At 35.7% G+C, this 26,910-nt stretch overlaps 2 protein-coding genes across 3 annotated transcripts; both read left to right on the top strand.

Moving 5' to 3' along the window:
• The first annotated feature begins 5,863 nt into the window (after window positions 1-5,863).
• LOC311286760 (uncharacterized protein) lies at window positions 5,864-10,692 on the top strand. 2 transcript variants are annotated; one of them, XM_084403038.1, is made up of 12 exons: window positions 5,864-5,965; window positions 6,116-6,179; window positions 6,524-6,687; window positions 7,337-7,398; window positions 7,541-7,707; window positions 7,847-8,001; window positions 8,256-8,317; window positions 8,527-8,696; window positions 8,961-9,130; window positions 9,252-9,310; window positions 9,465-9,634; window positions 9,954-10,692. In XM_084403038.1, the coding sequence occupies exons 2-12, from the start codon at window positions 6,140-6,142 to the stop codon at window positions 10,037-10,039; spliced, it is 1,305 nt and encodes a 434-aa protein (XP_084259164.1). In that variant the 5' UTR covers window positions 5,864-5,965; window positions 6,116-6,139; the 3' UTR covers window positions 10,040-10,692. The 2 variants fall into 2 exon arrangements, with proteins under 2 accessions (XP_084259164.1, XP_084259163.1); XM_084403037.1 differs by having other exon boundaries at window positions 7,844-8,001.
• A 13,859-nt stretch (window positions 10,693-24,551) lies between these two features.
• Window positions 24,552-26,660, top strand: LOC311286689 (uncharacterized protein). The gene is made up of 6 exons (XM_084402945.1): window positions 24,552-24,575; window positions 24,787-24,956; window positions 25,276-25,445; window positions 25,567-25,625; window positions 25,783-25,952; window positions 26,273-26,660. Exons 1-6 carry the CDS (start codon window positions 24,556-24,558, stop codon window positions 26,356-26,358), a joined length of 675 nt encoding a protein of 224 aa, XP_084259071.1. The 5' UTR covers window positions 24,552-24,555; the 3' UTR covers window positions 26,359-26,660.
• Window positions 26,661-26,910: the final 250 nt, after the last annotated feature.

Genomic DNA, 26,910 nt, shown 5'->3' with positions numbered 1-26,910 from the left:
AGACAATTAAAAAAAATTAGGAAAATTAGCCATTCATAACACTTATATATTGTTTTGTAGAATATACAAATTGTTGATGATATAAAAATCTTTTGTTAAAATTTTAAACATTGTTTTAAACAATATACTTCATTCACTCTTAGAAGAAAATGTTCTATATAACCTTTATGTGTTCCCTTTATGGGCTCGACTAATGGATTTAGCTTTAATTCATCTTTTTTTTTTTTTTTTATAAATAAATTAATTTTATGAATTAAACCACTCATAAACATACTATATATATATATATATATTTTTTTTTTAAATAACCTGTTAAACATGAGTATTATGCAATCATTTGAAGGGATACTCCACTTTTTTCGGAAATAAGCTCATTTTACATCTCCCCCAGAGTTAAACAGATGAGTTTTACCGTTTTAGAATCCATTCAGCCGAACTCCGGGTCTGACGGTACCACTTTTAGCATAGCTTAGCACAGATCATTGATTCTGATGAGTCCAGTAGCATTTCTTTCAAAATGACCAAAGAGTTTCAATATTTTGCCTATTTAAAACTTGACTCTTCTGTAGTTAAACCGTGTACTAAGATCGACGGAAAATGAAAAGTTGCGATTTTCTAAGCCTATATGGCTAGGAACTACTCTCATTCCGGCGTAATAATCAAGGAACTGTGTGTCTGTACCATGAGTGCAGCAGGCGTAATGATATGACGCAGCGCCTGAAAATAGTCCCCAGCTCGGTAACTTCTTCCAACGTGACCGGGACTAAGTTTGTCTAACCTATTAGACCTATTTTCAGGCGCTGCGTCATATCATTACGCCTGCTGCACTCATGGTACGGCAGCACAGTTCCTTGATTATTACGCCGGAATGTGAGTAGTTCCTAGCCATAGGCTTAGAAAATCGCAACTTTTCATTTTCCGTCGATCTTAGTACATGGTTTAACTACAGAACAGTCAAGTTTTAAATAGGAAAAATATTGAAACTCTTTGGTCATTTTGAAAGAAATGCTACTGGACTCATCAGAATCAATGATCTGTGCTAAGCTATGCTAAAAGTGGTACCGTCAGACCCGGAGTTCGGCTGAATGGATTCTAAAACGGTAAAACTCAACTGTTTAACTCTGGGGGAGATGTAAAATGAGCATATTTCCGAAAAAAGTGGAGTATCCCTTTAAGACATTTATCCTAGAACCTTTTTGGCATAAAGAGTTCTTTAAAATTAGGTCAACAACCCTATGACCTTTTTTTACATTATTTTCCTCATAACACTGTACCATTTCTGTATATGAATTCCAAACTTACTGTGATGGGGGTCAATTCACCTTTATTCATAGCGCATTATAGTGCAGTTAAAATGTAATAAAATGATGGAGAAAAAAACACTAGTTAACAGTGACATAATGTGTATAAACTGCTTTTTATTTTATTTTTACATTACATCACAATTGTCAGAGCTTCCTTCAAATCTTTTTCCAACTTGTAATTGTGTGTTTGACGAAGACGCAAACAGTTTTTATAAGTTGTAAACTTAAACTTATAATTATGGTAAATCTAACATAATGTGTTTTGGTTACCATTCACTTCCATTGTATGGACAAATAAAAAAGCACATTTCTCAAAATGTCTTCTTTTATGTTCCACGGAAGAAAGAAACTTGTGAGTATGAGAAAACGATGACAGTTTTTGGCTGACCAGAATCCCTTTAAACCCTGTGTGAAAGAACACTTCACATCTCAAAAACTATACGCAACCAGTGTGCAAGCACTGGTAAGTGGAGGAAGGATAAATGAAAGCGAGTGACCCAACACACTTTTAGACAACAAAAAAAGATGTATTGATGTGCAGCTAATCTGGGAGTATTAGATCACTGACCTTGCTGGGAATGGAGTTTTTTGTCTGCAAAGTAAGGAACATGCGCAAATGGTCATTTAAACTCTCCACAATAGGTGTGTCACCAGGTAGCCAGTTATTTTTTCACATTTACTGTGTTAATCTTGATAACTAATACATTTTTGACAGCTCTAAGATTTAAAATGTGAAGACTGTTTAATGATAGCAAAGTTTTAACAATAATATTTGTTTCAGAAATTTACATAACATTTTATTTGTTAGTACAGGTATTGACTACTGGTATTGTGTAATAATGTTTAATCCTTAAACATTATTACATAAACATGTTTAATCATGTCAGTACACTTCTCATGGGAAGAGTTCAGTAGGCAACTTGTGCACATTTAAAAAAAAAAACATTGATTCTTATGTTTATTTAGAAAGAATTAATTCATGTCATTGATTTTTATACTGACAGTACTGACGCTGCTGTATGAGAACAGTTTTGCTTTGTAGATGAAATTAACTAATTTAATAATTGACTTTTCATTGGAAGTGAATCGGCACTGAACTGACTTCAGCTGAACAAAGATGTTATCACTGTAAAGCTGCTTTGAAACAATCTGTATTGTGTAAAGCGTTATATAAATAAAGGTGACTTGACTTGACTTAACTATCAACATAAAATCATAAACATGATAGCACACCTAAATCACTCAGACATCTATTTGATGTATGCGTTTTAATCTTCAATATGTTCAATATGTTCAAGAAATGCAAACGGGGACATTTTTTGTGTCAATCTGCTATTTTCAAGATGTTTATCAGATGTATGATGCAACATCTGGGGAATCGGGTTGAAGACTTTTGAAAAATGGTAAAGGGTAAATGTGTGGAATCTGAGGAATGAGGAGGGTGGAGGACACAAGCATAGAGATGCAGGGTTGAGATAGTTTGAGACTCGTACAGGGAAATGTTAAAGGTTTTCAGCGTGAAGATCGGGAAATATGAGAAAATGTTTATGAAATTCATTCAGAGTTTTAAATTCATTGCTTTAGACTTGAAATGGAACATGCAAAAAAAACGTATGACTTTGACCCCATTCAGTTTCCAAGCTCTGACAAGGACAGTGTCATACATTTCTTTAAGATATATATTGTACTCATATTCTTTCTAATCAATATAATATGTATGACTTTAAAAAAACACCCAAATATCCCTTCATTCAAAAGAAGCCACAATTATGCCTGTTCATTGTAGTTGGCTTATGTCATTTACTGGGTTTCTGTTCAAAAGGGAGGTGCGCACTAGCAGGTTAAACTGCCTTGCCGAAACTAGGTTAAATAAAGTGATACAGTGATATGCATCTCAATGGGACCATGCTTAACGCATTAGCAACTGCCCTTTCTGTATAACTATCCCAGCCAGAGGCCACATCTGTTACAGAGGTCTGCTATCACAGTCAAGTCAAACCCTGGTGTCAAGAGACTTTTCCTTTTCTGGACAGTCCTCATGTCTGACACCTCACATTTATCATTTGCTAAGAGTTGAACATTTTAGCCGTGATAAAATGAACACTACGATTTTACCAGTTTCAAATGTCATAAAAAAAAAGAAGAAAAAAAGCTTTTACAAATCTGTACAACAACTGTTTAATGTGACATTTTTTAAATAATTAATTAGGCGGAACCTAAAAACTACTGCTATAAGAGGCTTGTGACCATTCTGTGGTGAAGTTGAAGTTGACGTTGAAGTTTTGGCATGAGGAAAGCATTCTTGCCTGTTTACCAGAAGTTACAAGGAAAAACTAAATAACATTAAGATGCAACAGTAAAAACAGCCATACAACCATATAAAGACTGTAGTAATAAATGAACTTTTCTGTAATTTCTTTATGTAACTTATATAATTTAGGGTACGTTTACACAACAACGATATGCTTAAAACAGAGAAGTTTTTCATTTGAGTTTTCCGCATTCAGACGACACCATGATAATATGGATATATTATTTAATCCATATAGAAATTGTTGTAGAATTGATAACAGATTATAATGTGTGAAATTCTAAGAGCATAAAAGATGTTTGCGGTTAGCAAATTTTTGCTCTAGGTTGTTTTGGAACAAACAATATGAGTTACAAGGAGTTACATTTCATGGAAAAGCCAGTTACATAGTTTCCTTATGCTTGTTCAAGAACTTGAAATACAACATGATTAGCAACAAAACACACCTTTTTTTTTTATCACACCCTTTGTTTCTAAAGACAAGTGATTCCTATCCTCACAGACTGTTCTCAATGCACAGTACTTTTTGTACTTTTTGTACATAAAAAAAAAAAAAAAAAAAAAAAGATATAGCCTATATAGCCTATACACACACACAGGGCCGGAGTGGGGCCACTTTTCAGCCCGGGAGTTTCAGGCCCAAGACCGGCCCACTTTTTCCATGGTGGAATTCCAAATTAGCACTTTTTCCAAATTGGATAAATGAAGCAACAGTTCAGCCCTTACTATTGTGTAGTTTGTATTAATACCATGGTTCAACAAATAATGTAAAGGTTAAATAATAATTTACTTAGACTTTATAAGAAGCAATTGTGACTTTATTTCACACAATTCTGACTTTATATCTCGCAATTCTGACTTTATTTCACGCAATTCTGACTTTATAACACGCAATTCTGACTTTATAACACGCAATTCTGACTTTATATCTCGCAATTCTGAGAAATAAAGTCAGAATTGCGTGATGTAAACTCGCAATTGTGAGATAAAAAGTCGCAATTATCTTTTAAAATGTTTTTTTCTGTGGCGGAAACAAGCTTCCATACCTCCTGGCCTCTTCCTCCCATCCATCCTCCCTGACGCGTACCGTTACGGTAGGGCCGGCCCAGCTATCGGTAGGCTGCGCGCTGCGGTGTCAGATTGCGGAACGTGTGTAGCCTAATGTAACTAACTTGACAAATGTGAAGAAAAGAAAAAATCCTCGAAGCGGCCCAGAAGTGAAGTGACCCACCGGGAATTCTCCCGATTACCCACCCCGGGCCTGCACACACACACACACACACATAGATGGCGCAGGCTGATGGGTCCTTAACGCAAGCTGATGATATTTACAGCATTAACATACTTGGCATAAGCTGGTTCATGTCGCATCTGCAGCCAATGAGCTTGCTGCTCAACATTTAAATGGCTAGTTAACATTCACTATAGCAGTTTGCAGCGTGCTTTCAGAGTTTGTCTAAAACCCTCCAACTTCCCCAGCTCCACCTGTATAAATCTGCTATGGGTAATTGATATGTGCTATTTGTGCAGCAGCAGCGTCTTACATACTCACAGCAGTGTTTCGGCGTATGTATTGGTCATAGAACGTACCTGTGTACTTGCTCTGAAGCAGCATTCCACCAACACCAAATACATAAACAGTGTCATATCCATCACCATGCTGAAAATCTTCAGAGAGTTGTCATGATAGAAATGTTATTGTTGCTTTTATGAGTCATCCAAGGGCATGTCAGGAATGTCTCATGATCAAGCTTTACAGAGCACGTATCACCTACTCAAAATCACTAAAAGAGAAAGAAATGGCTTTACTTTCTCCATTAATCATATATGGAAGTGTTTTTGCAAACACATTGGATATGTAATTTGAATGAATTTTATGGGGGAAAATGTTACTTCAAAAAAGATTAACTTTAGTTAAGGATGTTGAAGTACGTATTTCCACATGAATAATGTACAGTCACAAGTGATGGCACAGAGTACTGTTGAGTGTTAAAAGATGTAAAAACAGTTTTGCAGCCATAATTTTTCAATTTGCCATAATTGGTCGAAAACAGACCATGCAACATGTAGGCAGGCTAGTGTCATCATCATGTACTGTCACATACCACGAAACAAAGCTTTTTTTTTTTTTTTTTTACAGTTGTTAATCAGGTTTGTCAGCAAACTTCCAACTGAACTCTCATTGGTCCATTCTTCTTCAGAAGAAAAAAACAGTCTCCCTTTAAATACCTTCTCACCTGTCTGCTGTGCTCTGTTAGAGGTGACCATTTAACGGATGACAGGAACTTTCCTTGAAAAGCTTGCTATACGGAATAACCTGGATTGCTTTTTTTGACCCAATATTTAGAAAGTAAGTAGAAAACGTTTTCAGTTGTTCTCTGTATCCAGAGTGAAATAAAATATAAAATGGTATACAAAATGCAAACATTGTTATGTAATGGTGCATGAAGAAATGCTTAATTCTGAACTTTGGCTCATACTTCTATGCTTCATTTTTTAGGCGTATTGCTAAAAGAAGATCACAATGGAGTGGAAGATTATTGTATCTGTTCTGTGTCTAATTGGTAAGGATCTAGTAGTGATACTTATTCCAAATCATTCTGTATCATTGCACATGAATTACAAAAGAATTTTCACAACAATCCAGCTGTAAAATATATTTACTCTCAAAATGGAATCCACTGTAGTCAAATATGCTTGCTTGGTGATGATCAGCATTAATGTAACTGTCTTGAAAGAGACAATGGATTTTTTTTTTATATATTTTTTTTATATATGGATTGCTATCTTACCAGTATACATTTGTCAGCCTAACTAACCACATACTAAACTATGATGGTAAATCTTCAGCAATCTTCTCTCAGCTTCTCCCATTTCCCCTAATTTCAACTAATTTCACCTTAAATAGGAATCCTACACGTGCCTGGAAATGCTGCTCAAATGAACAGCACCAACAACACCATTGCTTATCGATTCACTCTACACTTCAGCATCAGCGGCACTTTCAAGGAAGTCTACTTAATCAGCAACAATACTGAAACCGTAGAACTGAAAAAGAGCATCACCACTGAGGTAATATTTTGGGCCAGTGAGGAATGGTTAAAATTACACTGTATTTTTTTGCCAGCAGTGGGTTCAGCTAAAGGTGTACCAACCCGATCTCACAGCAATTCATACGTATTTTGCGAGGTGGCTAATTCATACAAATTCATACGACCTCACTCATATGAATTCGTATGATTTTTGCTAAATCTTACATATTTTACGAGTTGCCCAATTTGTATGAGTTCGTACGAATGACTTACCCCTGACCTCACCCCTAAACCTACCCAAAACTGGGGTTTAGACTAATCGTACAAGTGAGGTCAAACTAATTTGTACGAATTAGCCACCTTTTACTCACTAGTACGAATTGGTCGTGAGAAAATAAAAGAAAAATTGGTAGAGAATAAAACAGATAAAATGTGTAATTATATCCACCTTATTTTTAACATAAGAGCGGGTGTGGCCATATCTATGTGTATGTTCATGATAGAATTTGCTAAAATGCCTACTTTGCCTATTTTTCAAGTCTCGCAGACAAAGTTATTTGCAGCATTAGAAAACGATACAGGATTTGATCATTTGTCAAGTAGTATAATAAAAAGAAATGAAAACCGTAATTAAATATATGTAGAGCTGTATGGAGAAATGTCTTAATCTGTTTGTTAATGTTTTGTAGGTTGAGACACTTTACAAGAAAAATTTTACAAACTTTCAACACTTCGAAATTTCGCAATTCAGGTAAAAGCATAAAACTGTAAAAATCATGATAAATTATTTTAGCTTATTGTTTGAATGGTTGGTTGGTTAGTTACTTTGTAAGTCAACTGACCATTTGTTCACCCAGTTCATTACTTTATTATCTTCCTGTGTTCTCTCCCAGGAATGGCTCCATTGTGACAGAGGGAGAACTTCAATTTAACTTCACTGGCTCTAAGCCGAATGTGTCAGACCTGATACAAACCTTGCATAGTGGAAATTTCACCTTCACAATCATTCAGAATGCCACCAGGATTGCTGAGGTCCCACCACAGAACCAGTCGACCACTGGTCAGTGTGTGTTTACAGATTTAACTTAACTAAAGATTTAATTTAACTTTGTTGTTAAATAAGGCTTCAAGGCCACATTAATTTGTTTTTTTTGACACTTTTGTTGAACTTTGTCCCATTTTAATTTTACCCAAAGCAGCAACACCTGCAACAACTCCAGTTACAACAGTCTCTGCACCTGCTAAAGTTGCACAGATTAATTTAGTCTTCAGTATTGCTCAAGAATTCAAGGACATCTACTCCAATCTCAGTAATCCTGAGACCAAAGATCTGTCAAATAACATCACCACTGCGGTAATATTTTTCTCCTATGAGGCATGGATGTTGATTGCAATAGCAGTAGACTCTGGTAATGTTGTGTATTGGCAATATTAAAAATAGATACCACTGGTGATATATGCTTTTACACGCTGAATAGTTTGCTAAATACTTGTTTTTTTGTCTGTTTTAAAACTACATTTCTTGCAGAGAAATTTGATCTGGAAAAACAGAAATGCTTATTTGCAAGTAATATGATATTTATATGATTATTTATCTATGTGTTACAGTTTTCTCAAGTTTACAGGAAGCGTTTTCAAAAATTCTACCGCATGTTTATTCGGAAGTTCAGGTAACAGTACATTCATTTGTAGTCATTACAAACACCCTGTTATTAACATAGATGGATATATCCATGATTTGTTTGATCAGTGATTGCTTTCCCGACTAGTTTAGTTTATCAGTTTGTTAGTCAAGTGACCATTTGATTGTTCCATTTGGTCTTTCAGTTGTTTGTTAGTTAATTATCTGAGTGTGTTTCAACATGGTTGATCTCCACAGCAAGGGCTCCACTGTGATTGATTCTGTTCTCGAGTTTGACGCCACGAATGGCACGAGTCCTAATGTGACAGAAGTGAAAGACACCCTTCTTGCGGCTATCACGAATGGAAGTATCAACTTCGCAATTAATAGCTCATCCATCAGTGCTACTGATATCACAGAAACCAATGGTCAGTGTATTTACAGATTTATTTTTTTCCTGTTGTCTGTTACATTGTGAATCCTTTAAAGGAAGGACATAGACATAATCATTCTTGTTTGATGATACACACACACACACACACACACACACACACACACACACACACAATCTTGTAGGAGAAGCAAAATGCTGTCTTCATGGTTGAGATTTATTGTATATTGGTAAGCCTATACAAAGTATTATTGAATTGTGTCCCATTTTCCTTTAATTCTGCCCAAAAATGGAACAAAAGTGACGACCACTGCTAATACTTCAACTCCGATTCAAGCTACAACAGTCTCAGCAGCTTCTGCTCTTACAGACTACAATATAACCTTCAAACTGAACGACGTCTTTTCAAATGACCTTTCAAATATGTCATCTGATGGAGCCACAAAGCTGGCAAAAAATATCACCTCTGAGGTAATTGTTTTGTCCTTTAAATAATGGTTTAAATATTTCAGTTGAAAAACAATTTGAACATTTCTCTAGTTTTTCATTATAAAATTAAATCTCTCCTGAACTGTTTATTCATTTATTATAGCTTGATGGATTTTACAAAGGTTTTAAGAACTTCAAGCGCTCGTTGGTTTGGAGGTTCAGGTAAAATGTTATACAATTCTAAAAACAGTCAATGCTCTGTAAAATTGCATCATCACAGCTTGTTTAAAAAAAAAAAAAGTTGCTTAAGTCATTAGTACAGTTGTTGCGTTACAGGTTTTCCATTTATTAATTTATGAACATTGTCTCCTCTCAGGTCTGGCTCTATTTTGGTAGATGGTCTACTTGGATTTAACAATACTCTTGCCAATAATCCTACTGGGTCAGAGCTGGCTAAGGGTCTTGCTGCAGCTGTTAGAAATGGAATAGTCAAATTATCAGTTGATCCAACATCTATCGTAGTTACAGATTCCGCAGGAGTCGCTGGTCAGTATACATTTATTCCTATGTTTTTGTGCAATGATTTATACACAATTTCTCTACAAATGTGACAGCACTAAATAATAAATAAATCATACAGAAAATAAATGTCAACCCTTAGAGAAATATGAGTAATATGAGAATGAAAGAGTATGAGTAGTGTGGGCTATTGTGTTTACAGTCAGCAAACGCAAACTGAATGAATGAATGAATGAATGATGAAGGATTGGATGTCCATAAAGGGATTTTAAGGTGTTTCCAAAGACTTTGTTTACTGGCCTGAATTAATCAATAATTAATGTGCATTTCATTTTATTTTTTACAGCTAACAGGTCTCCAGTCCTGGCTAGTATGCTCACAGCTTTGTGGATGACCCTAGCGTCACTTCTTTTGTCAGCTGTGATGCACTAATCACAAAAATCACGCTACTAAAACATGACTGTGACTGACATCTCATATATATTTGGTCAAATTACAAAGCAAAAGAGTCAAGTTATGATCTAGCTGTAACATTTACTGGTCTTTCTTGCCACATATAGAGTCTAGTGATACAAAAGGTATGTGTGCGTTATATTTTTTGTTCTGTGCTTTACAAAAAGCACATTTTTTCTCTGTACACTGAGCTGGAGAAATAATGAGGATCGGTTTATTGAAGCCAAATCTGACATTCCTCTATGCTGCAAAAATGGCACAGGTGCCAATGTATTAGTTAGATGCTGAAGATCTATATATATATACTGTAACCAGGGTACACATGTGCAATCTATGTATTTAATCTTTGAGTAATAGAAATGAAGAAATAATTTCTTATAAATCTGAACATTCCTCTATGGCACAAGTGAAATGTATATTTAAAGGTATAATAATGTGATTCAGAACTGACTTTTTCTGTTTTTCTTCTTTTCAATAAAATACATCTTCCAATGTATTAATTAGATGCTGCGTATCTTACAACAACATGAGCAGTCTATGTATTTAATCTTTGAGTAATAGAAATGAAAAAAAGTTCTGATAAATGATCTGTATCATGTTGTATGTTTAATAAAGTTGTTTAATAAAATGAAGGGTGAATCCTGTTTTTAATTTCATTTCATTGCTTCAAGTATACTTTATGAACAAATTTAAGGTTATTCAACTCCAACTTTGACTTGTGACAACAAGATGAGCTGGGATCATATCATCGAAATTACTTTTAGAAAACATCAGATCACCCACAATATTGTATAACAAATACATTAAAACAGGACATTTACTGTCCTGTAAATCTTTTATATGTATTCACAAAGATTTAAAACTCCTTAAATCTGAATACAAAGACTTAAATCTCCCCTAATTTTTACAAGCCCTACTGATCCGTTGTCCCAGTATAAAAATATATTTCAGATATTCGAGTGGAAAAATGTTTTACTATTAGGCTAATATGCTAGCCTGGAAATCCAGACCTAAATCTGAAAGAGTAATGGTCTGGCATCGACTAATGAAAATCGTCCAGCTCGAGGGGCGGCAGTGGCACCAAGCATGCATTTGAAAATCTCACTGCACGCAATTGGATAACACTACGACCAATCACAACAAGCCCCATACCAGCGGAGCTAACTGGTAGATTAGACTCTTGCTGTATCCGGTCGGCAAAACAGCAAAAACGCCCTTCTTGCAAAGGAACGATTCGAGCGCCGTCTTCTGTTCCTCTTTTAGATAAAAAGCCAAGTCTAACTCGTTCATTGTAGCGGCCAAACTCTGGATTCAGGTACTAATATGCACTCCCCTCGTGTGAATAAAGAGACAATCATTCAAAAGCCAGGTGGAGTCATTTTGAACTCATAGAGGAACATGCCTCTTGTAATGTTTATTTTACTATTAAAAAATCTCTATTTTAAGTAATTTCATTTTCTTACTGTATATAACATTTGAAATTTCTTTCCAACATGGTTTGAGTAGGCTCAAGCAATTCCCACCAAGCTACATACAACAAGTGGTTTGGAGAATGGATGGATTTGGTATGAAATGTTATGGTTTTTGACATTTTGTAGTCATGGTGATTGCTCTTGACCTCTAATATGCTACCAGCCATTATTATTCTCAGTTCATTTGAATTGCAGTGTCTGCCAACTGAGGGAATTTGTTGCTAGATTAGCAACTTTTCAGATATAGGCAGTGCAAGTAGTTGGCCAACATAAATCTCAGGACGATCTCATGAAAGTGCGTATCTATAGCACGAATGATATTTCTCGTATCATTTATACGCCAAAATGAGTTTTTGCGTACATATGATACGCAGTTTTCGCGTGTTTTTTAACAACTACCTTACTAACTAATAAGCAGTAAGTAAGAGTTTACTGAGGCAACAAAATAGTTAGTTAATAGTGAGAATTAATCTGGCCCTAATCTAAAACGTGACCCATTATGATTGTGAACTTCTGTTTGGTAATCAAGTTACGGTTGGGGAGACCCATAACCTTTGTGGACAAGAGGGCCGTTTCAGTAGTAAATGGTTTAGGCAATATTATTATTTGAAGAGTTCAGATGCAAAAGCCTCTAAGTGGCATCTGAAAATTTCTTCTAGAATGATCAATTGTATGAAGCTCGTATATTTAAGTTCAGTAATTTCACTTAAATGGCAATGAAAATTACCAATGAATTGCCATTTAAGTGAAATTACTGAACTTAAATAAACAAGCTTAATAAAAATGATCATTCTAGAAGAACATTTCAGATGGCACTTAGAGGCTTTTGCATCTGAACTCTTCATTTATTTATTATTTATGCACCCTCTTATTTTCAAATCTTTTAATTATTTATGGCCACACACATTTTTTTCTTTTTGTTGCTGCTTGATCAAAATGGTAATTGTTATTATTATAATTATTATTCTAATATTGCTATTACTTGTTTTAGTGTTGTTCTACAAACCTAAATTAATTTTGTGGAAAAGTTTTTTCTCAATTTAATTCAGTTTACAAATATAGTTTGAGTGCTCTGCTGTGGCCTCATCTCGGTGACTGGTCAACTAAATTTCAAACAAGTTTGAAATTTATTGAGAGTGATATGGTTCTGGCAATGATCCCTGGTTCTTTGTCACTAGTTGTATTGATGTACAGCTGTATTATGTAAACAGAATTGTTCATTTATTATAATCATGGAGTATTAGATCACTGAAAAAGGGAATGGGTGGTTTTGTCGCAACATTTATATCTTTTTTTGGTCATTTAATCTCTCCACAATGGGTGGGTCACCAGGTAGCCAATTATTTTTCACATTTTTAATCTTGATAACTAATACATTATTTGACAGCTCTAAGATTTGAAATGTGAAGACGGTTTAATGATAGCAAAGTTTTAACAATAATATTTCCTTTATTTGTTTCAGAAATGTATTTTATTTGTATTGACTACTAGTATTGTGTAATAATGTTTAATTAATGTTTAAACATTATTACATAAACATGTTTAATTATGTAAACTAAGTTTACATAAGTTCAGTAGGCAACATGCACACATTTAAAAAAAACATTGATTCTTATGTTTATCTAGAAAGAATTATAATTTATGTCATTGATTTTTATACTGACAGTACTGACGCTGCTGTATGAGAACAGTTTTGCTTTATAGATGAAATTAACTTTTTAATAATTGATTATCTTTTCATTGGAAGTGAATCAGCACTGAACTGACTTCAGCTGAACAAAGATGTTATCACTGTAAAGCTGCTTTGAAACAATCTGTATTGTATAAAGCGTTATATAAATAAAGGTGACTTGACTTGACTTAACTATCAACATAAAATCATAAACATGATAGCACACCTAAATCACTCAGACATCTATTTGATGTATGCGTTTTAATCTTCAATATGTTCAATATGTCTTAAGAAATGCAAACGGGGAAAATTTTAGTGTCAATCTGGTATTATCAAGATGTTTATCAGATGTATGATGCAACATCTGGGGAATCGGGTTGAAAACTTTTGAAAAATGGTAAAGGGTAAATGTGTGGAATCTGAGGAATGAGGAGGGTGGGTGGAGGACACAAGCATAGAGATGCAGGGTTGAGATAGTTTGAGACTCGTACAGGGAAATGTTAAAGGTTTTCAGCGTGAAGATCGGGAAATATGAGAAAATGTTTATGAAATTCATTCAGAGTTTTAAATTCATTGCTTTAGACTTGAAATGGAACATGCAAAAAAAACGTATGACTTTGACCCCATTCAGTTTCCAAGCTCTGACAAGGACAGTGTCATACATTTCTTTAAGATATATATTGTACTCATATTCTTTCTAATCAATATAATATATATGACTTAAAAAAAACACCCAAATATCTTCATTCAAAAGAAGCCACAATTATGCCTGTTCATTGTAGTTGGCTTATGTCATTAACTGGGTTTCTGTTCAAAAGGGAGGTGCGCACTAGCAGGTTAAACTGCCTTGCCGAAACTAGGTTAAATAAAGTGATACAGTGATATGCATCTCAATGGGACCATGCTTAACGCATTAGCAACTGCCCTTTCTGTATAACAAGTCAAACCCTGGTGTCAAGAGACTTTTCCTTTTCTGGACAGTCCTCATGTCTGACACCTCACATTTATCATTTGCTAAGAGTTGAACATTTTAGCCGTGATAAAATGAACACTACGATTTTACCAGTTTCAAATGTCATTAAAAAAAGAAAGAAAAAAAGCATTTACAATTCTGTACAACAACTGTTTAATGTGACATTTTTTAAATAATTAATTAGGCGGAACCTTAAAAACTACTGCTATAAGAGGCTTGTGACCATTCTGTGGTGAAGTTGAAGTTGACGTTGAAGTTTTGGCATGAGGAAAGCATTCTTGCCTGTTTACCAGAAGTCACAAGGAAAAACAAAGTAAAATTAAAGATGCAAAACTAACAACAGCCATACAACCATATAAAGACTGTAATCCATATAAAAATTGTTGTAGAATTTATAATGACAGCTTATAATGTGTGAAATTATAGGAGCATCAATAGATTATAAGAGCATAAGAGATTTTAAGAGATGTTAGCTGTTAGCAAATTTTTGCTCTAGTTTGTTTTGGAACAAACAATATGAGTTACGAGAAGCTGCATTTCATGGAAAAGCCAGTTACGTAGTTTCCTTATGCTTGTTCAAGAACTTGAAATACAACATGATTAGCAACAAAACACACCTTTTTTTTTATCACACCCTTTGTTTCTAAAGACAAGTGACTCCTATCCTCCCAGACTGAAAATACACACACACACACACACACACACACACACACACACACACACACACGCAGGCTGATGGGTCCTTAACGCAAGCTGATGATATTTACAGCATTAACATACTTGGCATAAGCTGGTTCATGTCGCGTCTGCAGCCAATGAGCTTGCTGCTCAACATTTAAATGGCTAGTTAACATTCACTATAGCAGTTTGCAGCGTGCTTTCAGAGTTTGTCTAAAATCCTCCAACTTCCCCAGCTCCACCTGTATAAATCTGCTATGGGTAATTGATATGTGCTATTTGTGCAGCAGCAGCGTCTTACATACTCACAGCAGTGTTTCGGCGTATGTATTGGTCGTAGAAAGTACCTGTGTACTTGCTCTGAAGCAGCATTCCACCAACACCAAATACATAAACAGTGTCATATCCATCACCATGCTGAAAATCTTCAGAGAGTTGTCATGATAGAAATTTCATTGTTGCTTTTATGAGTCATCCAAGGGCATATCAGGAATGTCTCATACATATCTCACATCTCATCATGTACTTATAATGCTAATCCAGACCCTGGCCTATAACAATTCAGTTTATTTGTTTATAAAGCACCATTTAAACAACAGAGTGGATGAAGGAACATCACCTGCAGCTCAACCTGGCAAAGACTGAGCTTCTTGTCCTCCCTGCCAATCCGTCTCTACAGCACGACTTCACTATCTAGCTAGATTCAGCATCAATCACCCCATCAAGGTCGGTCAGAAATCTTGGAGAAATATTTGGTGACCAGCTGACCTTCAGAGACCACATTTCAAAGACAGCTCGATCAGGAAGATCAGGCCTTTCCTAACTGAACATGCAACACAACTTCTCGTCCAGGCCCTGGTCATTTCTAGGCTTGATTACTGCAATGCTCTTTTAGCTGGACTTCCATCATGTGCAACTAAACCTTTACAAATGATTCAGAATGCTGCAGCTCGTCTCGTCTTCAACGAGCCCAAAAGGGCCCACGTCACTCCTCTGTTCATCTCTCTGCACTGGCTACCACTCGCTGCTCGCATCAAGTTCAAGACATTGACGCTTGCTTACAGATCTATCACAGGCTCAGCTCCCTCCTACTTTCACTCACTCCTACGAGTCTACATCCCTACCAGAAGCCTACGATCGGTCAACGAGCGACGACTCGTGGTACCATCACAGATAGCCAAAAAATCACTCTCCAGAACATTCTTATTCATGGTTACATGCTGGTGGAATGCTCTCACCGCCCTCATCCGGAATGCAGAATCCCTGACAACATTCAAAAGACTACTGAAAACTCATGTCTTCCGTGAGCACTTAACCTCATAATAAAAAAAAAAAATCCTTTTCCTTTAATCCTCCCTTATCAGGCTTATGCTACTCTGACCAATGCCTGAACTTCCTATTTTGAGCACTTCTTGCGTTGTTTTTGCCTCTTCACGATGACTTGCTTAATTTAGTCCTAAATTGTAAGTCGCTTTGGACAAAAGCGTCTGTTTAATGACTAAATGTAAATGTAATGTAAATGTAGAGTACTGACCAATGTGCTGTACAATAATAAAATTCACCATATAAAAAATAGCAAAAGACACAGACAAAAACACCAAGAAACAAACAACATACAGCAACGAACAACTCAGACTAGAAAAGAAGATGCGCCTTCAAACGTCATTTAAAAATATTTAAAGTTGGGCCCAGTCTGTGAAGCGGTAGATTATTCCAACACAGTGCAACTACTGTGAATGCCTGATCAAGCTTTACAGAGCACGTATCACCTTCTCAAAATCACTAAAAGAGTTTCTCCAGTAATCGTATATGGAATTGTTTTTGCGAACACATTGGATATGAATTTTGAATGAATTTTATGGGGGAAAATGTTACTTCAGAAAGATTAACTTAAGTTAAGGATGTTGAAGTACATATTTCCACATGAATAATGTACAGTTTTACTAAGTGATGGCACAGAGTAATTAAATAATGCCATAATTGGTCGAAAACAGACCATGCAACATGTAGGCAGGCTAGTCTCATCATGTACCTTCACATTCCACAAAACAAAGCTATTATTTTGATACAGCTGTTCATCAAGTTTGTCAGCAAACTCCCAACTGAACTCTCATTTGTCCATTGTTCAGAAGAAGAAAAAAAACGGTCTCCCTTTAAATACCCTCTCACCTGTCTGCTGTGCTCTATTAGAGGTGACCATTTAACGGATGACAGGAACTTTCCTTGAAAAGCTTGCTATATGGAATAACCTGGATTGCCCATTTCACCCAATATTTAAAAAGTAAGTAGAATTATTTTTTGTATCCATGTGATAAAAAATACAAACATTATTATGTAAGTGTACACTTATGTAAATCTTAATGCACCCTTGAAAGGAGTGGGTAGAATATATTATGTTTTATTAAATAAAAAAATACTTGGTAAATATAACTGCATTTGTTTGCTGCTTATTCAGCTCTTGATACTTTTTGAAATTGTTACATCAAGATCACCTGCCCTGTGGATTTCTCTCTATTCAATGTTGCATGAAGAAATGCTTGATTTTGAACTTTGGCTCAAACTTCTATGCTTCATTTTTTAGGCGTATTGCTAAAAGAAGATCACAATGGAGTGGAGGATTATTGTAGCTGTTCTGTGTCTAATTGGTAAGGATCTAGTAGTGATACTACTGTACATTCCAAATAATTCTGTATCACTGCATTTGAATCACAAAAAACAGGGCTTATCAGAAAACAAAATGTTAAATAAAATCATTTTAACCACAAGAAAGGTTAGGGAAAAAGAAAGTAACATGCTGTATATCATAATTCAAGTCAAGTCACCTTCATTTATATAGCGCTTTTAACAATATAGATTGTTTCAAAGCAGCTTTACAGTGATAATAGGAAATTAAAGTAACAGAGATTGGTTTGGCTTTAGAAGCACTGATGAATGATACACCTCAAAAATCTTCAGCTTTTAGTTTTATTGTACATAAAAAATAATAATCAAAAAGGGGTAAATAGTGTCAAATGAATCAAAATTAATTCTAATTTTACATTTTAGATACACTTTCTAATTTTAATAAACTTATAGAAACAAATAAACTTTAGCCTACATAAAATAAACATAAAATTACTTAAAGGTGCTATAAGTGATCTCACGCGTTTTTTAGGCTAAAACATTTTTTTTCACATACCGCAAACATCTCCTCACTATCCGCTAGCTGCCTGTCCCCTGAATACACTGTAAAAAAACACGGTCTCTGCAGACAGCCCACGCTCCACACAAACTGCAGCAAAAACAAACTGAGCAACAAACAGAACGACCCGCACCACGAAACATAACAAACTGTTCCAGCCAATAACCGACAAGAATGATGTGGGGGTGGGGTTCGGGGGTTAGTGCGCGGATGAGGAGGAGGGAGGGTCTAGCTAGCCTCCGTTTTGTTTGATAATAATTCAAATATCAACAAATAGGTTACGCCAACCGAGATCGCTTATAGCACCTTTAAAAAGCATTGGACTAGCACCTTTAAAAAGCATTGGACTACCTAAAAAAAAATCAGTTTATGCTGTGGAATCAAAACTGATATTGAGAATTTTGAAACCATGATATTGTTACTGTGACGTAAAATTGAGATTTTGGTCATATCGCCCATCCATATTCTTTGCTAGATAGCAGAAAAGGTTCCCACAGGTTTACGTATGAATTTTTTAATAGTGTTCACCACAAGTAATAGACTACATTGTAACCAGAAATAAGTAAATAAATGGCTGCTATTTTGCATAAGTTTATTTGTAATTGCCAGAAAGAAAGAAAGAAAGAAAGAAAGAAAGAAAGAAAGAAAGAAAGAAAGAAAGAAAGAAAGAAAGAAAGAAAGAAAGAAAGAAAGAAAGAAAGATGTGGTTAGGAATGAAAAGTCAGTAGGCCTATGTAGTTTCTTCATTCACCTATACGCTGATTTCACGCAGCCGCCATTTTGAACTTGAAAGTGAGGCTCCGGTGGGAAGAACCCCGGAAGTACAGATAAACAACAATGCCTTGGACTACCAACCTGAAGCTGCTGCCGCGATTTACACTATTGGAAGATAATTTCTAATATAGGATATGTATATAGTTCATTCCTGCTTCGTTTTTTACTCTCTGAATTATATATAAAAAAATTATTTTATTTATAAATAAATTTCACTGTATATAGTCTAAAGTATGAAAGAAATGTACGTACAGTTTTAGAATTGACACAACATCATTAAACACAACAATACGCCATCGCATTCACGACTCTCCTATGATTAAAGGCGACACTTCCGGTTTTCTTCCCACCGGAGCCTCGCTTTCGATTTCAAAATAACGGCTGCGTGAAATCAGCGTATACCTGCACTGGATGGCCAATTTCACATATGTACAGTATTTTGTGTATTTTCAAAGTACAAAATACTGTATTTGTATTTAAATACATTTGTTCACACAGTATTTTGTATTTGTATTTTAAATACATTTCCATGTATTTATGCCCATCTCTGTGCGCAGGCGCGTTTTGCTGGATTTTTTTCACATAGCAGTCATGCAGACTTAAGAAATATGAAAAAATAAACCGTAAAATGTCTACTTTTTTTAATGTCCACTTACAATCGAAACAAAACATTGTGCTTTTGTAAAATAAAGAAAATTAGTGTGCTTTCTGCCTCTCCATCTCCGTGAACTTTTTTTCTGGAGCACGTCTCTAAACTTAAACAAAACTCAGCGAATACTAGTCACACAGCCAGGCATGTGCAATATGTCTTTATGAACATTTAAGTGCCAGCTATTAAATTGTCTAATTCAAAACGAAAACATTTACCTCAGAAGCGCTGGTTTCAGTTTCATTTCGAGGAGCAACGGATACAGCTGAGGATTATGAATAGTAAGTTCTTTATACTTAAGGGCTTTGTTCTAATCGCGATAAGGAATAGTCTAAACCGCAAAAAGGCTGTTCAAATATGAATCATGTGTCTATGTGCGAATGAACGGCACAGATGCACTCTGTTGTTTACTACAGGCACTAACATTAATAAGCATGCTATTTTTACATGAACATGAACACATCTAATAGTTTAGCTTTTCCCAAACTATATTGCTATACTGAGATGAGTAAAAATCGACTGAAATATGTTGAAATAAAATGTCTTTGTAGGCTGTAAGCAATATTAAACTGCAAATTAACGTTTATATGCCCTATATAATATATCATAAAACCGATATGTTACAGACGAAATATGAATGTTTAGAGAAGATTTTGACTAGTTTTGGATAGATTATATTTTACTGTAAAATAGACTACTGCCACATCAAATAAGCTTTTGTTTACCAATTTCTGCTCATATGTTAAATATATAACATGGGATGTTTTGTCAAAAATAAAGTAGGTATAGTGAATTTTCAACCAAGATGTTATTATAGTGTTTTTTCCAATGTATATTCAAACTAATGAATCCTTAACTTTGGATTTAGTTAAATCCTTAACAGGATTTATGGGAAGTGTACCTGGTTCCGGCTGATCTATGCAGCCTAACATTGAGGAAGACTGTTCCAAAGTTTTTGTGCTAAATAGGAAAGGAATCATAAGAAAAGGACATAATTACATAAGAATTAAATAAGAATATTCACTCTTATTTAATCTAGCAGTTTAGCATTAAAGGTACAATATGCAAGAATTTTGCATTAAAATATCCCATAATCTCAAGGCCAGTGTTATATATTTTGTTAAGTTGATTACTTACAATATCCCAAATGTTTCCAACTATTTTTAAATCGTGAGAAAATTGCGATTTTAACCATACTGTCTATGATTTTAACCAAGGAAAGGGGGCGTTAGAGCAGGGGTGAGCTGGGAGTCGCCAGTCAATTGCGTCACATCCGCGTTACCCTCGGTTTCTGCTTGTACTGCGTGGAGTCCTGGGCTGCGTTCAGCCCCGACAAAACGTTGCACAACGTTTTTTAAACAGAAACGGTGATGCGTTGAACACACTGTTCTGATGATGCAAGAGTTGCAACTATGGCAGCTGAGAAGGCCATTCTTTGTGTTCTTTGTGAAGAATTTTCTGAGCCTGATGAAGTGGGTATAAATATGTGTTTAATACTACAAAATATGCCCGATGTTACAGTTACTGCACTTGCCGCCCAGAACAAAAGAGAAAATCCCAATCAAGTGAAGGGATTGCTGAAACTGAAATGGAAGCACACATCTTACCTAATTCAGACTAAAACACATCTATTTAGCCTCACATACTGACTTTATTTGTAGGTCATACTGTTTTAATACCCTGTATTTTCTTTCTCATTTTTAGGAAAAGCACTTAATTACCATTGTTTATTTCTATACCAATACACTTGCAATGAAGCTAAAAATATAAACAACTACATCATTATGTTGATATCCTATATTTTTTACAATAAAACTTTCGACAAACATGTCTTCTAATATCCTCAGTTGTTGCGTATACCGAGCTGCATCGAACACATTTGTAAATTACTTTCCTTGAACCCATTGTGCGAGTTCACTTTAATACCACGTGCTTTATATACATGTTGCTGCTGATTGGACTGCAGTTCTGACACACCCACCAAACAAGAGAAAACATTCACCTTAATGCACAGAGCACTGAGACAAGATGGCCGAACGGTGATGCCGGAAGTGACTGCGCCATAAGACATCTAGCGTTTATATATGATATCTATGTCTCAAACCCCGTTGCACACCAGTGCACGCCGTTTCCAGGAAACATGACGTTCAACCCGGAAACCGTAGCAAAACGTTGCGCACCGTCATCATTTGCACTTGACCTACTTGCTCGTCTCTTCTCTCTCCCATTACAGACCCCTCGCCACAAAAAGCATGTCATTATAAAAAAGAACTTAGCCTCATCCATGACCATGATTTTTCGATTCCTGTCTGACTGATTTACATCCACGGTGGAGTTTAAAACGACAGTTCCCATCATTCCACGCTCCTTCACATCGTCATCAAGCTACGCCGTTGTTGTTGTTTGGAATGTAGCGCCCTCTAGCGGCAAAAAATCTTGCATATTGTAGCTTTAATGTCCAAAATCAAAGTAATGAAGTAACTTTTTTTCTCTAAAGAGAGAGAGAATTTTAAAAATATATTTATATTTTATATATGGATTGATTTCTTGCCAGTCTGCATTTGTCAGCCGAACTAACCGCATGCTAAACTAGGATGGTAAATCTTCAGCATTAATTATGAGACACTTTTGTTGAACTTTGTCCCATTTTAATTTTAGCCAAAGCAGCAACACTTGCAACAACTCCAGGTTTGAACCAAACTGCAACTCCAGTTACGAATCAAACTGCAACTCCAGGTTTGAACCAAACTGCAGCTCCAGTTACGAATCAAACTGCAACTCCAGGTTTGAACCAAACTGCAACTCCAGTTACGAACCAAACTGCAACTCCAGTTACGAATCAAACTGCAGCTCCAGTTACGAATCAAACTGCAACTCCAGGTTTGAACCAAACTGCAACTCCAGTTACGAATCAAATTGCAACTCCAGTTACGAATCAAACTGCAACTCCAGGTTTGAACCAAACTGCAACTCCAGTTACGAATCAAACTGCAACTCCAGTTACGAATCAAACTGCAACTCCAGGTTTGAACCAAACTGCTGCTCCAGTGACGAATCAAACTGCAACTCCAGTTACGAATCAAACTGCAACTCCAGGTTTGAACCAAACTGCTGCTCCAGTGACGAATCAAACTGCAACTCCAGTTACGAATCAAACTGCAACTCCAGGTTTGAACCAAACTGCTGCTCCAGTGACGAACCAAACTGCAACTCCAGTTACGAACCAAACTGCAACTCCAGTTACGAATCAAACTGCAACTCCAGGTTTGAACCAAACTGCAATTCCAGTTACGAACCAAACTGCAACTCCAGTTACGAACCAAACTGCAACTCCAGTTACGAACCAAACTGCAACTCCAGTTACGAGTCAAACTTCAACTTCAGTTACAACAGTCTCTGCACCTGCTAAAGTTGCACAGATTAATTTAGGCTTCCGTATTGTTCAAGTCTTCAAGGACATCTACTCCGATCTCAGTAATCCTGAGACCAAAGATCTGTCAAATAGCATCACCACTGCGGTAATATTTTTCTCCTATGAGGCATGGATGTTGATTGCAATAGCAGTAGACTCTGGTAATGTTGTGTATTGGCAATATTAAAAATAGATACCACTGGTGATATACTGTATGCTTTAACACGCTGAATAGTTTTCTAAATACTTGCTTTTTGTCTGATTTAAAACTACATATCCTGCAGAGAAATTTTATCTGAAAAACAGAAATGCTTGTATGCAAGTAATATGATATTTATATGATTATTTATCTATGTGTTATAGTTTTCCCGAGTTTACAGGAGTCGTTTTAGAAAATTCATCCGCATGCACATTCTGAAGTTCAGGTAACAGTACATTCATTTGTAGTCATTACAAATACCCTGTTATTAGCATAGATGGATATATCCATGATTTGTTTGATCAGTGATTGCTTTCCCAACTGGTTTAGTTTATCAGTTTGTTAGTCAAGTGACCATTTGATTGTTCCATTTGGTCTTTCAGTTGTTTGTTAGTTAATTATCTGACTGTGTTTCAACATGGTTGATCTCCACAGCAAGGGCTCCATTGTGATTGATTCTGTCCTCGAGTTTGACGCCACGAATGGCACTAGTCCTAATGTGACAGACGTGAAAGACACCCTTCTTACGGCTATCACGAATGAAAGTTTCAACTTCGCAATTAATAGCTCATCCATCAGTGCAACTGATATCACAGAAACCAATGGTCAGTGTATTTTCAGATTTATTTTTTTCCTGTTAGATACTTGTCCGTCAATTGTGAACCCTTTAAAGGAAGGACATAGACATAATCATTCTTGTTTGATGATACACAGACACACACACACACACACACACACACACACACACACACACACACACACACACACACACACACACACACACACACACACACACACACACACACACACATACTTTATGAGATACTTTTGTTGAACTTTGTCCATTTTAATTTTACCCAAAGCAGCAACACCTGCAACAACTCCAAATACGAACCAAACTGCAACTCCAGTGACGAATCAAACTGCAACTCCAGTGACGAATCAAACTGCAACTCCAGTGACGAATCAAACTGCAACTCCAGTGACGAATCAAACTGCAACTCCAGTGACGAATCAAACTGCAACTCCAGTGACGAGTCAAACTTCAACTTCAGTTACAACAGTCTCTGCACCTGCTAAAGTTGCACAGATTAATTTAGGCTTCCGTATTGTTCAAGTCTTCAAGGACATCTACTCCGATCTCAGTAATCCTGAGACCAAAGATCTGTCAAATAGCATCACCACTGCGGTAATATTTTTCTCCTATGAGGCATGGATGTTGTTTGCAATAGCAGTAGACTCTGGTAATGTTGTGTATTGGCAATATTAAAAATAGATACCACTGGTGATATACTGTATGCTTTAACACGCTGAATAGTTTGCTAAATACTTGCTTTTTGTCTGTTTTAAAATTAAATTTCTTGCAGGGAAATTTGATCTGAAAAACAGAAATGCTTGTATGCAAGTATTATATTTATATGATTATTTATCTATGTGTTACAGTGTTCTCGAGTTTTCAAGAGTCGTTTTCCAAAATTCTTCCAAATGGTTATTCGGAAGTTCAGGTAACAGTACATTCATTTGTAGTCATTAAGAAAACCCTGTTATTAACATAGATGGATATATCCATGATTTGTTTGATCAGTGATTGCTTTCCCAACTGGTTTAGCTTATCAGTTTGTTAGTCAAGTGACCATTTGATTGTTCCATTTGGTCTTTCAGTTGTTTGTTAGTTAATTATATCTGACTGTGTTTCAACATGGTTGATCTCCACAGCAAGGGCTCCATTGTGACTGATTCTGTCCTCGAGTTTGACGCCACGAATGGCACGAGTCCTAATGTGACAGAAGTGAAAGACACCCTTCTTACGGCTATCACGAATGGAAGTTTCAACTTCGCAATTAATAGCTCATCCATCAGTGCTACTAATATCACAGAAACCAATGGTCAGTGTATTTACAGATTTATTTTTTTCCTGTTAAATACTTGTCTGTTACATTGTGAACTCTTTAAAGGAAGGACATAGACAAAATCATTCTTGTTTGATGATACACACACACACACACACACACACACACACACACACACACACACACACACACACACACACACACACACACACACACACACACACACACTCTCTTATAGGAGAAGCAAAATGCTGTCTTCATGGTTGAGATTTATTGTATATTGGTAAGCCTATACAAAGTATTATTGAATTGTGACCCATTTTCCTTTAATTCTGCCCAAAAAATGGAACAAAAGTGACGACCACTGCTAATACTTCAACTCCGATTCAAGCTACAACAGTCTCAGCAGCTTCTGCTCTTACAGACTACAATATAACCTTCAAACTGAACGACGTCTTTACAGATGCCCTTTCAAATATGTCATCTGATGGAGCCACAAAGCTGGCAAAAAATATCACCTCTGAGGTAATTGTTTTGTCCTTTAAATAATGGTTTAAATATTTCAGTTGAAAAACAATTTGAACATTTCTCTAGTTTTTCATTATAAAATTAAATCTCTCCTGAACTGTTTATTCATTTATTATAGCTTGATGGATTTTGCAAAGGTTTTAAGAACTTCAAGCGCTCGTCGGTTCAGAAGTTCAGGTAAAATGTTATACAATTCTAAAAACAGTCAATGCTCTGTAAAATTGCATCATCACAGCTTGTTTAAAAAAAAAAAAAAGTTGCTTATAAGTCATTAGTACAGTTGTTGCGTTACAGGTTTTCCATTTATTAATTTATGAATATTGTCTCCTCTCAGGTCTGGCTCTATTTTGGTAGATGGTGTACTTGGATTTAACAATACTCTTGCCAATAATCCTTCTGTGTCAGAGCTGGCTAAGGGTCTTGCTGCAGCTGTTAGAAATGGAACAGTCAAATTATCAGTTGATCCAAAATCTATCGTAGTTACAGATTCCACAGGAGTCGCTGGTCAGTATACATTTATTCCTATGTTTTTGTGCAATGATTTATACACAATTTCTCTACAAATGTGACAGCACTAAATAATAAATAAATCATACAGAACATGTCAACCCTTAGAGAAATATGAGTAATATGAGAATGAAAGAGTATGAGTAGTGTGGGCTATTGTGTTTACAGTCAGCAAACGCAAACTGAATGAATGAATGAATGAATGATGAAGGATTGGAAGTCCATAAAGGGATTTTAAGGTGTTTCCAAAGACTTTGTTTACTGGCCTGAATTAATCAATAATTAATGTGCATTTTCTTTCATTTGATTTTTTACAGCTAACAGGTCTCCAGTCCTGGCTAGTATGCTCACAGCTTTGTGGATGACCCTAGCGTCACTTCTTTTGTCAGCTGTGATGCACTAATCACAAAAATCATGCTACTTAAACATGACTGTGACTGACATCTCATATATATTTGGTCAAATTACAAAGCAAAAGAGTCAAGTTATGATCTAGCTGTAACATTTACTGGTCTTTCTTGCCACATATAGAGTCTGGTGATACAAAAAGTATGTGTGCGTTATATTTTTTGTTCTGTGCTTTACAAAAAGCAAATTTTTTCCTCTGTACACTGAGCTGGAGAAATAATGAGGATTGGTTTATTGAAGCCAAATCTGAACATATATGCTGCAAAAATGGCACAGGTGCCAATGTATTAGTTAGATGCTGAAGATATATATATATATATATATATATATATATATATATATATATATATATATATATATATATATATATATATATTGTAACCAGGGTACACATGTGCATCTATGTATTTAATCTTTGAGTAATGGAAATTAAAAAATGTTCTGATAAATCTGAACATTCCTCTATATGGCACAAGTGAAATGTATATTTAAAGGTATAATAATGTGATTCGGAACTGACATTTTTTATGAGTTTTTATGACTGTTT

This window comes from Rutilus rutilus (assembly GCF_951802725.1).
Source record: "Rutilus rutilus genome assembly, chromosome: 2".
Classification (NCBI taxonomy): Eukaryota; Metazoa; Chordata; class Actinopteri; order Cypriniformes; family Leuciscidae; genus Rutilus; species Rutilus rutilus.
This window is presented reverse-complemented; position numbering and strand designations above follow the sequence as displayed.